The sequence below is a fragment of the Sparus aurata genome, chromosome 5 (assembly GCF_900880675.1).
Source record: "Sparus aurata chromosome 5, fSpaAur1.1, whole genome shotgun sequence".
NCBI classification, from domain to species: domain Eukaryota; kingdom Metazoa; phylum Chordata; class Actinopteri; order Spariformes; family Sparidae; genus Sparus; species Sparus aurata.
Window position 1 is genome coordinate 34,396,347 of NC_044191.1, and position 12,350 is coordinate 34,408,696.

Genomic DNA, 12,350 nt, shown 5'->3' on the forward strand with positions numbered 1-12,350 from the left:
CTTCAGTTCGCTATCGTTCCACCACAATTCAAAGAAATTATTTATTCTCAGGCTCAGGGAGAGTCGGCTCGTATTTCACAAGAAGAGATCCACTCTCTGCTGGTAAAAGGAGCCATACGAATTGTCCCGGCTGGTCAGAGCCAGGAGGGGTTTTATTCAAGATAATTAATAATCCCAAAGAAAGTGGGGCGATAAAGGTGTATTTGGCAGCTATTACAGCTTGCCATGTGGGTTTTGATGGTCACACAGTGGGACAACACCCATTGGTGTGTCAGTTTATGAAGGGGGCACAGAGAAAATTACCCTCAGTAAGGTCAATGACACCATTATGGGATCTGCCAACAGTCCTGGAGGCATTCTAAAAAGTACTCTTTGAACCCCTGGGACAGGTGGATAAGAAAATGGTGTCCTTAAAGACTGCATTACTGATGGCCCTGACCTCTGCTAAGAGGGTGGGGGGAATGCACGCTTTGTTGGTGAATAATGCCTGCATGAAAATTGCACCTGATGGTTTAAGTGTGCAACTCGCTTTCAACCCTCCACCTTTTACTCCTGCAGAGCAGGAACGGCTACACACCTTATGTCCGGTCCGAGCTCTACGGATATATGTGGACGATACAACAAATTTCAGAAGATCTGATAAGATGTTTGTGTCCTGGGCTAAACCGCATAAAGGAAGACCAATCTCGAAACATAGGCTGTCCCAATGGATAGTGGGGGCCATTGCACTGGCTTACACTACTGGTGGCTCACAACCTCCAGCAGGTCTGTGTGCACACTCTGCTAGAGGATTGGCATCATCCTGGGCTATTGTCAGAGGAGTCTTAATTCAGGATATTTGTGCTTCAGCCAGATGGTCTTCATCTCTAACTTTTGCTCGTTTCTACAGCCTGGACGTTACAGCACCATCCTTAGCTCACGCAGTGCTGAAGTGTAGGGGTAACTGGTGACAAGGGTTATTCACAGGAATAAATCCACTGTTAGTGCTGGTTCATGGGCTTTTAAGCACTCCAAGAGTCAGTGTATCTCACAGTGAGACACAAAACGAATGCTATGAAAGAGAATTTTAGTTTATTTGCATAACCCCGGTTCTCTAAATATCATGAGTGAGTGTCTCACCAAACTACCCTTATTGCTGGTTTGAAGCGAGGAAGAGGTGGGCTAAATATTTTGAATGATGAATGACAGCATGTCAGCCCCTCAACTAGGGAAGGGCGGGTGGCCTGATGACATTCACGTCATCAGGGCCAGCCTATGCACTGGTGCCATGTAATAATGAGCTTCAGTTGAGGGAAGGCAGGGGCATTACCCAAAGTGAGACACTCACTCATGCTACTTAGAGAACCGGGGTTATGCAAATGACCTAAAGATTCACAGAGCTGCTCCTCATCCTGGAGTGACTCACAGCTCCATCAGCCCTCCATCTTCTTCCTCCTCTCACACAGCAGCTCCACTCTGTCAGTATATTTTCTTGTTTCCTCTCCTTGAGATCTACAGTTTTATGGATGGGCATAACTGAGCTGACAGACCTTATTCGCTGCATAAACAGTACCTATTCAGATCAGAGCTCAGACTAGTTTCAGTTATCAGGAAGCGAAACTCAGGCGGCGAGTTCGACAAACGGTTGTTGCCACTGAGAGGTGAAATGGAGCAGAAAGCAGTTCAGCTGGACCGAGAGACTTTCTCTTGTCCGATCTGTTTGGATCTACTGAAGGATCCGGTGGCTACTCCCTGTGGACACAGCTACTGCAAGAACTGTATTAAAGACCACTGGGACACAGAGGAAGAAAAGGGGATCCACAGCTGCCCTCAGTGCAGGAAGAGCTTCACACCGAGGCCTGAGCTGCTGAAAAACACCATGTTAGCAGTTTTAGTGGAGGAGCTGAAGAAGACTGGACTCCAAGCTGCTCCTGCTGATCTCTGCTATGCTGGACCTGAAGATGTGGCCTGTGATGTCTGCACTGGGAGGAAACTGAGAGCTGTCAAGTCCTGTTTATCCTGTCCAGCCTCTTACTGTGAGAAACACCTCCAGCATCATTATGAAGCAGCTCCTTTAAAGAAACACAAGCTGGTGGAGCCGTCAGAGAAGCTCCAGGAGAACATCTGCTCTCGTCACGATGAGGTGATGAAGATGTTCTGTCGTACTGATCAGCAGTGTATCTGTTATCTCTGCTCTGTGGACGAACATAAAGGCCACGACACAGTGTCAGCTGCAGCAGAGAGGACTGAGAGGCAGAGAGAGCTGGAGGGGAGTCGACACAACATCCAGCAGAGAATCCAGGACAGAGAGGAAGATGTGAAGCTGCTTCAACAGGAGGTGGAGGCCATCAATGGCTCTGCTGATAAAGCAGTGGAGCACAGTGAGAAGATCTTCACCCAGCTGATCCGTCTCATGGAGGAAAGACGCTCTGATGTGAAGCAGCAGGTCAGATCCCAGCAGGAAACTGAAGTGAGTCGAGTCAAAGAGCTTCAGGAGAAGCTGGAGCAGGAGATCACTGAGCTGAAGAGGAAAGACGCTGAGCTGAAGAAGCTCTCACACACAGAGGATCACAACCAGTTTCTACACAACTACCCCTCACTGTCAGCACTCAGTGAGTCTACACACTCATCCAGCATCAAGATCCGTCCTTTCAAGTACTTTGAGGATGTGACAGCAGCTGTGTCAGAGCTCAGAGACAAACTACAGGATGTCCTGAGAGAGACATGGACCAACATCTCACTGACAGTGACTCAAGTGGATGTTTTACTGTCAAACCCACAACCAGAGCCCGAGACCAGAGCTGACTTCTTAAGATATTCGTGTGAAATCACACTGGATCCAAACACAGCAAACACACGTCTGTTATTATCTGAGGGGAACAGAAAAGCAACATACACAAGTCAACATCAGACTTATTCTCGTCACCGAGACAGATTCACTGGCTATTGTCAGGTCCTGAGTAGAGAGAGTCTGACTGGACGTTGTTACTGGGAGGTGGAGAGGAGAGGAGGAGTTATTGTAGCAGTCGCATACAAGAATATCAGGAGAGCAGGGCTCTCAGATGAATGTTACTTTGGATTAAACGGCAAATCTTGGAGGTTAGATTGTTCCACAAACAGTTATAACTTTTATCACAACAAAGTCCAAACTCCCGTCTCAGGTCCTCAGTCCTCCAGAGTTGGAGTGTACCTGGATCACAGTGCAGGTATTCTGTCCTTCTACAGCGTCTCTGACACCATGACTCTCCTCCACAGAGTCCAGACCACATTCACTCAGCCTCTCTATGCTGGACTTCATGTTATTGGCTCTGCTGAGTTTTGTGAACTCAAATTGACTGAAGTCATTTCAGGGTCAGTGGGATAAATTGTGTGTTTCATTCCTTCAGACTTGTTGTGTTTCCATCATTGTTGCTGAGAGCTGATTGTTGTGGCATTTCTTCACTGCACACAGATCAACCTGTCAATCAAACATTGTGGGCGGTACTTTGACGTCTTCTTGTTGTTCTGTAAATGTTGGACTTTCTTCAGGCGGCGCTCCTTCCTGTGTCTGTTCAGCCACGGAGGCTCTCGCTGCTCCTGATGACTTCACTTCACATGATCATAATCAAGAAGGAGATGCTTCATTATTTGCTTGTACATAGCTGAGATTCTGCTCCAACACACTGATTGTGTGGATGAAGTGAATCTGATCATGAAATCACTGAACAAGAGTGGTTTAACAGACTATACTGACGGGACGTGTGAACAAACTGAAGCTTTAAATCATGAATAAACAAACATGAACAAAGTCTTTTCTCCTCGTCTTCATTCAGGGTTTCATACAGAGCTGACGGAGAACATGTCAAACTAATATGAGAGTTCATTAGCTGAAGTTTGGGTGCAGCACTTGTATTTCACTCGAGTGTTTCCATTTTCTGCTACTGTTATACCCCAGAAGAAAATGTTACTGCTCAAAGCTTGGTCCTTAACATGCAACAAATCACTTCAAGAGATGAAATCATTTTGCTTACCTTCACCTCTTGCAAGAAGACATTAGAGGCTCCTCTCTTCAAAAACTTGTTGCTGCCATTCTCATCCTAATCTCGCACCTGGCTACGCAGTGTTTGGGTGGGTTGCTCTGATTAATCTGTGTAGAATTTATTTCATTTTAATTTTATCATTCAGTCAGCTCAGGGGGGGGCCACAGCGGGGGCCAGGGACATTTTTACAGGGGCACTGCTAAGAAGGCTCGACATAACATGAAACTTTGCTCATAGTATCACCAGGGTCTCTACACATGAACACGAGCATCGAGAACATTGTTTGTGTACACAGAGTTTACTAAAAACGACCTAAGAGGAAGAAGAAGGAGCGGTCCACCATTACTCTCCTGCCTGCAGGCTGAGCTCCACCACAGAGTAGTTGTTGTCTGATCCTTGGAGTAGATCCATCAGTGAGTATGGTTGCTCTTAGTTTATTTAAGTTGCATCATCATTTAACAACATTCTGTACTTCAGAGTGGTGTTGAAAACCTTTTAATTTGAGTTGGGAAACCGTGCTAACAATGCTAAAGCTAATCAGGATGCTAGCTGTTAGCATAGGCTGATTGAATTCATTGCTGGGCCTCATTTGTGTTGTGTGTGTAAACCACTGCATGGGTTGTTGCCATTTGCTGTGTTTGCACTGTTACTTAGCTGTGAGAGGATTGTACTGTAAAACTAAAAAATTACATATGCCTTATTTAATATTGTGTTGTATTTACCTGATTTGTAACCTCTAAAGGAAGAAGTGTGACCAGTGTGGTTGCATATATTTCATTTCAATTGTAACATTGTGTATATTTTCATTGTGTTGCAGTTTTACAAAAAAGTCTCAGAAAACTGCAGTACATCTCTCAACCTGGAGTCAAGCCTACTGGGTCTTTGTTAGCTATCTGTCTACAAATACAGCTCATGTGTTAGCCAGGACAGAATAACCACTGACATCAGAGGTATCTAGAGGACAACACATTCTGACCTACTTAGGTTAGATTCAATCATGACTGATCTACTTAATTTGAATTCAATCATGACCACTTCATTTCCATTGTGTGAATAGAAGTCCAGGAGGTAGATTCCAACTGTAAGGGGCCAAAGGTAACAGACGATAAAATGCTTAGCTAAGCTCGACCTGCCTGCCAAATAGTGAGAGATGCCTAAACACAGGTCAAACTCCTTTTTTTCTGTTAAATAATTCGGCAAGGGAACCAATCAGAAGAAGTGGGTGTCCTTGAGAAGAGACTCTAAAAAAGGCTCTGACAGAATGAACAGGGGGTGGCACTTGGTAAACCTCCTAAGAGCAAAGGCTGAGGTTTTGATGGAGCAGAGGGCAAAGCATTTTGGCATTGTTTTGTCCACAGATTTGATAATATCAGAACGCGGCCGCTTCTGATCCGGACTCAAGGCGTTAGATTCTGTTTTAATAAAGATTGCTCTATTATTTCACCCAGCCTTGCCTCCGCAGAATTCTTTATCATCAAACTACACGCCGACACCTTTGAGGAGGGAAGCCCAGAAACTACACATCTCAAATGCCAAACAGGTTGTGCAAGCCCTCAAGCCAATGCTGGTGGCAACAAATATCATGTGTCAGGAGAAGAGCCCAACAATCGCCATCATCGCTCTGCTCCATGCCCAGCTTTGAAGTGACACAACCAGCACCATTGAAGAATACTCTCTTGTCAGAGAGATCAAGACCACCATCCACCAAGACCTGTCCAAGCAATATGACATCCTGCACATCTCATCAGCCTGAGACCCCAGGTGTGAGTCTCTGCAGTTACTTTTGCAACAAGACGTTCCGGCACGTATGCCGAATTGATGGAAATGGCTGCTGCTCTTAAGGTATTATTAAGATGATTTTAACAATAGTAGGTCATCTTTCTCTTAGTTTCTTTCTCTTCTTTTGTGCCTTGAAGTTCAGGTAGATGCCATATATAGGCATTATCTAATCCATACATGCACAAAAATAAATAATATATAAAAATATATATACAAATAAATCTATGAATGAATAAATCTATATAAATCTAAGTTATTATTATCATTAAAAAGATGTGCAAAAAAATAAAAAAAATTATAGTAATAGTTTTGAGACTTAATATGACCTAAAAAGATTTTTTTAAATAGTAATGTAAATAGTGTGTCACTGATTATTTTCTTACAGGAAGATGCAGACATGGATGAATCTCCAGTGAGCCCTACTCCTACTGACAACAAGGAGGGAAGCACTGAGCAGCAGACTCCAGAGACCAATGCACACACACCAAAGAAGAAGAGGAAGTCTGCACTTGCTGATCTCCTTGGGGAGACGTTCAAGACCACCCACCATCGACTGACGGCTACTTCCATAGCTGAAACGGAGGTCAAGCAATACCTAGATGCTCCACCTCTACCACTGACTGATGACCCGGTGCACTGGTGGAAATCTCATGCTCAAGCCTGCCCACTCCTTGCCAAGCTGGCCCAGAGACATCTGTGTGTCCCAGGGACCAGCGTACCTGCGGAAAGTGTCTTTTCTACTGCAGGTGACATAATCAGATCTCAGAGGAGCTGTCTCACCTCTGAGCATGCTGACCAGTTGCTCTTCCTGTAGAAGAACATGCAGTTTTGAAATGTGTGTGCAGAACAGGTTTAGGTTAAACTTTACACAAGTTGTTAAGTGCTAAGCACAAGTTAAATGTTCTCAGGTTTTCAAGTTTACAAAGAACAATTAATATTAGTATTAGCACTGAAATGTATGTGCAGTCTGAAGTGCAGGTTTAAGTTAAACTTTACACATGGTGGTAAGTACAAGTTAAAACGTGTGCGCAGGTTTTCAGAGATCACCCAGTTGTTTATATTATAATGCACTGACTGAAATGTTTATTTTTCATATGAAAAATAAAACTCTGAAATTTGCCAGTTTTCATAAAACATTTTGATTTTGCTTGTTAAGCAGCACTGATATGTGTCCATGTTTGCAGAGAAGAAGTTGATAATACTAGCACTGAAATGTGTATTTTCTGCGTTCATTTTGATTTTTATAATTTTCTGTTAATTTGCATGAACAGAAAATATTTTGGTGAAGCATTATTTTGTATCTTTCTTCCCTTAAACTTGAACAAGTTGTGGTCAGTGTGTGTGTTAAGAAGAGCCACTGTGCAGTATACACTTTGTTTTACTTGGCTGCCATTCATGTGAAATTGATTGTCATTGTTTTGTAATTCCTGTGAAATGGATTCAGTGCAGTCAATAAACTCTGAATTTCTTCAGTGATACAGATATCGTGATGTATCGTGCAGGAAGTTTCTTGCAATAGATTGATTACCGCAGAATCGCTGTATCGTGATATTATCGTTATCATGGGCAAAATATCGTGATAGTATCGTATCGCGTGGTACCTGGTGATACCTAGCCCTACGAGAAAGCAAGGTATGCTAAGTGATAAGTCGCTACGGCTATCCACGCCAGCTCCTCCCTCTTTTCCAAATATGGTCACTTCTGGTTCTAAAAACCCAAGATGGCGACGGCCGTGATGCCAAAAGGCTCGGCAAATCAACAGATGACATCACGTCATTTTGAAATAACTCAAACTAATAATCAAATACAACAAACAAACCAAAGTGTGTCAACTGTACAGATTCATTGATTCATATGGATCCACAGATGATCAGCAGAAGCAGCTGATCTGATTCATTCTCGTCCTTCTGGATTCACAGTTCACTAAAAACTGCTGTGATGAGTTTTGTTTTGAAACGTCTGAAGCTTGAAATGCTGCTTTGGCTCAGGATGAGATTCTGACACTCAACTGTTTTGTCACGAATGCTTCAAAGTAGATCATTAACTGTGTGAGACAACTATTATACAGCAGTTTTAATCTTTATGAGAGTTTAGTTTGATCACTCCCGACTGTCAGTCAGCTGTTTTTAACCAGGAGAAGAAAAGTGAACAGAATCAGAGAAATATCAGCAAAACCTGAGGAGCCAAGAAACATTTTACAACTACAAACTTTGATGTTTTCAAGTGTGGAGCAGGTTTTAACTGAGGCTCTGTTGTAAAAGAGGGAACAAAGTTCAGATTGACAGAGCTGCTCCTCGTCCTGGAGTGACTCACAGCTCCATCAGCCCTCCCTCTTCTTCCTCCTCTCACACAGCAGCTCCACTCTGTCACTATATTTCCTTGTTCCCTCCCCTTCATATCTACAGTCTGTGGATGGGCGTAACTGAGCTGACAGACCTCATTCGCTGCACAAACACACGTGTTCAGATCAGAGCTCAGACTAGTTTCAGTTATCAGGAAGTGAAGCTCAGACGGTCGTTGACACTGAGAGGTGAAATGGAGCAGAAAGCAGTTCAGCTGGACCGAGAGACTTTCTCTTGTTCCATCTGTTTGGATCTACTGAAGGATCCGGTGGCTACTCCCTGTGGACACAGCTACTGCAAGAACTGTATTAAAGACCACTGGGACACAGAGGATGAGAAGGGGATCCACAGCTGCCCTCAGTGCAGGAAGAGCTTCACACCGAGGCCTGAGCTGCTGAAAAACACCATGTTAGCAGTTTTAGTGGAGGAGCTGAAGAAGACTGGACTCCAAGCTGCTCCTGCTGATCTCTGCTATGCTGGACCTGAAGATGTGGCCTGTGATGTCTGCACTGGGAGGAAACTGAGAGCTGTCAAGTCCTGTTTGTTCTGTCTGATGTCTTTCTGTAAGAAACACCTCCAGCCTCACCTTGAAATCCCTGCCTATGGAAAACACAAGCTGGTGGAGCCGTCAGAGAAGCTCCAGGAGAACATCTGCTCTCGTCACGATGAGGTGATGAAGATGTTCTGTCGTACTGATCAGCAGAGTATCTGTTATCTCTGCTCTGTGGACGAACATAAAGGCCACGACACAGTGTCAGCTGCAGCAGAGAGGACTGAGAGGCAGAGAGAACTGGAGGGGAGTCGACACAACATCCAGCAGAGAATCCAGGACAGAGAGGAAGATGTGAAGCTGCTTCAACAGGAGGTGGAGGCCATCAATGGCTCTGCTGATAAAGCAGTGGAGCACAGTGAGAAGATCTTCACCCAGCTGATCCGTCTCATGGAGGAAAGACGCTCTGATGTGAAGCAGCAGGTCAGATCCCAGCAGGAAACTGAAGTGAGTCGAGTCAAAGAGCTTCAGGAGAAGCTGGAGCAGGAGATCACTGAGCTGAAGAGGAAAGACTCTGAGCTGAAGAAGCTCTCACACACAGAGGATCACAACCAGTTTCTACACAACTACCCCTCACTGTCAGCACTCAGTGAGTCTACACACTCATCCAGCATCAAGATCCGTCCTCTCAAGTACTTTGAGGATGTGACAGCAGCTGTGTCAGAGCTCAGAGGCAAACTACAGGACGTCCTGAGAGAGACATGGACCAACATCTCACTGACAGTGACTCAAGTGGATGTTTTACTGTCAAACCCACAACCAGAGCCCGAGACCAGAGCTGACTTCTTAAGATATTCACGTGAAATCACACTGGATCCAAACACAGCACACACACGGCTGTTATTATCTGAGGGGAACAGAACAGCAACATTCAGTCAACAACAGTCTTATTCTAGTCACCCAGACAGATTCACTAACTATTGTCAGGTCCTGAGTAGAGAGAGTCTGACTGGACGTTGTTACTGGGAGGTGGAGAGGAGAGGAGAAACAGTTATTGTAGCAGTCGCATACAAGAATATCAGCAGAGCAGGGAACTCACATGAATGTAGATTTGGATTCAATGACAAATCTTGGAGGTTAGATTGTTCCACAAACAGTTATAGCTTTTATCACAACAGCGTCAGAACTCCCGTCTCAGGTCCTCGGTCCTCCAGAGTTGGAGTGTACCTGGATCACAGTGCAGGTATTCTGTCCTTCTACAGCGTCTCTGACACCATGACTCTCCTCCACAGAGTCCAGACCACATTCACTCAGCCTCTTGGTGCTGGACTTTGGGTTTCTGACTCTGCTGAGTTCAGTAAACTCAAATAGTCTGAAGTCATTTCAGGGTCAGTGGGTTAAATTGTGTGTTTCATTCCTTCAGACTTGTTGTGTTTCCATCATTGTTGCTGAGAGCTGATTGTTGTGGCATTTCTTCACTGCACACAGATCAACCTGTCAATCAAACATTGTGGGCGGTACTTTGCCGCCTTCTTGTTGTTGTGTAAATGTTGGACTTTCTTCAGGCGGCGCTCCTTCCTGTGTCTGTTCAGCCACGGAGGCTCTCGCTGCTCCTGATGACTTCACTTCACATGATCATAATCAATAAGGAGATGCTTCATTATTTGCTTGTACATAGCTGAGATTCTGCTCCAACACACTGATTGTGTGGATGAAGTGAATCTGATCATGAAATCACTGAACAAGAGTGGTTTAACAGACTTTACTGATATGTTTAATATACAAGTTATTAAAGGGTGTATGTCCTTCACTGTTTTATTTAGTCATATTTCTTCCACAAGGTAACTTCTCAATTGTAAATATTCATAAACGTCTGATTTTGGTAGGTTATATAGTTTTGATAAGTTCTCAAAAATCTCTATTCCTTTATCTGTAACTATCTGATTATATCAGTCAAGCCTTTACTTAAACAGTTTTTAAGAGTATTGACATTTAAAGTTGGTTTAAATTCTCTGTCCATCACAATCTGTCTCATAAATATCAGATACTTTTGAATATCCTTTGGTTTTGTAACTTTTCCACAGACCATTATTGTGTTTCTTGTACATGTGTTCTCAGTTTTTTGGGTGTCATTGATAGTTATTTTAGCAGATATATACATATTCCAATATTTACCCATTTGTTGAATTTCAGTTTCTTTCCACTTTGCTACTGAGGAGTTCCATAACCAGACGGTGAGCGGTTTGACTAGAGCAGCGTAGTAATAATTCATTAAATTTGGGAGAGCGAGTCCTCCGTGTAGTTTGGCTGTTTGGAGCATCTTCAGTTTTATACGAGGATTTCTTTCTCCACAAATAAATGTATTAATAATTTTAACAGTTCTTTTTTTGGTATGGTAATTGGCAAATTTTGAAAGAGGAATAAAAACCTTGGTAAAATGTTTGTTTCTATAATCTCAGTTCTCTGTTATTGTTGGTGGGATCAGTTTCCATTTTTGTAAGTCTTGTTTAATTTGACTCTCCAAAGCCCCAAAATTATATTGATGAAGCTGATTAAAGTCAAATTGTCACCCCGCAGTATCTCCATTTATTGTGTTGCCATTTTAGGTTATATGTAGATCTGATAGTTTGTGATATTGACTGCCCAACTATCATTGCTTCTGATTTACCCATATTTAGTTCATAGTCAGACGTTGCACTGTATTGTTTTATTTCCTCCATAACTACCTCCAGGGATTGTGATATATTAGTTAGGTAGAGGATCAAATCATCCACATATATATTGCAAATTTGTGCTCTTCTGAAGATGTTCTTCTGAACATAAGCTTTAATTTAAGATGTGGAGGCAAACTCAGTTTGACCTCTGAGGTCAGCTAGAGGTCATTGACCTCTGTAATATGTCATTTTTATGCACAAAATTGTAAATGTGTGTATCTTTTGATCTCAATGTGATAGAAATGTAAACCAAATATGTATTTCCAAGCTTCTGGGCTTGAGGAACTCATTTATGCCATTGATGGCACTCTAAGAGGTCGACATGTTTAAGTGCAGTGAAGGTTACTAGGAATGTGAGTGGCTTAAAGGGATAGTTGGTGTTTTTTGAAGTGGGGTCATATAAAGTACATATCTATAGTCGATCTGTTCCGCAATGATACGGAGGTTCTACGGTCTGTGTCTTCACCGCTAGCAGATCACCTGTTGCCCAGTTGCGCTAATGCGTAGGGATACGGCGGTTCTACGGTTGAGAAAATGTAGTGCCAAAAGAAAGGCCGGTCTGATGGGGATGTGAAGCGGTGATATAGACTTTTTTAGGTGGGCCTTGTTATAGTTGGTTAATATTCACTTCGCATCTGAATATGGAGGACCAAACCTGACATAAGTATAAATAAATAAATAAATGCATAAATAAATACATAAATAAATAAATAAATGCTGAAATAAATGTATAAATAAATAAATGCATAAATAAATACATGCATAAATAAATGAATAAATAAATAAATGCTGAAATAAATGTATAAATAAATAAATAAAAGTATAAATAAAAGAATAAATGCTTTTTATTTATTTCTGTATTTCTGTTCACCTACATTTATTTATTTCTGTATTTCTGTATTTCTGTTCACCTACATATATTTATTTCTGTATTTCTGTTCACCTACATATATTTATTTCTGTATTTCTGTGTCCATATGTAAATGAGGAGGTAGGAGGTCCTAACCTCAGTCAAGAGCATGATTGG

At 42.7% G+C, this 12,350-nt stretch overlaps 1 protein-coding gene across 1 annotated transcript; it reads left to right on the forward strand.

Annotated features, from left to right (window-relative positions):
* The first annotated feature begins 1,645 nt into the window (after positions 1-1,645).
* On the forward strand, positions 1,646-10,105 carry LOC115581744 (uncharacterized). The gene is made up of 3 exons (XM_030417067.1): positions 1,646-3,334; positions 6,163-6,492; positions 8,313-10,105. The coding sequence occupies exons 1-3, from the start codon at positions 1,646-1,648 to the stop codon at positions 9,978-9,980; spliced, it is 3,687 nt and encodes a 1,228-aa protein (XP_030272927.1). The 3' UTR covers positions 9,981-10,105.
* Positions 10,106-12,350: the final 2,245 nt, after the last annotated feature.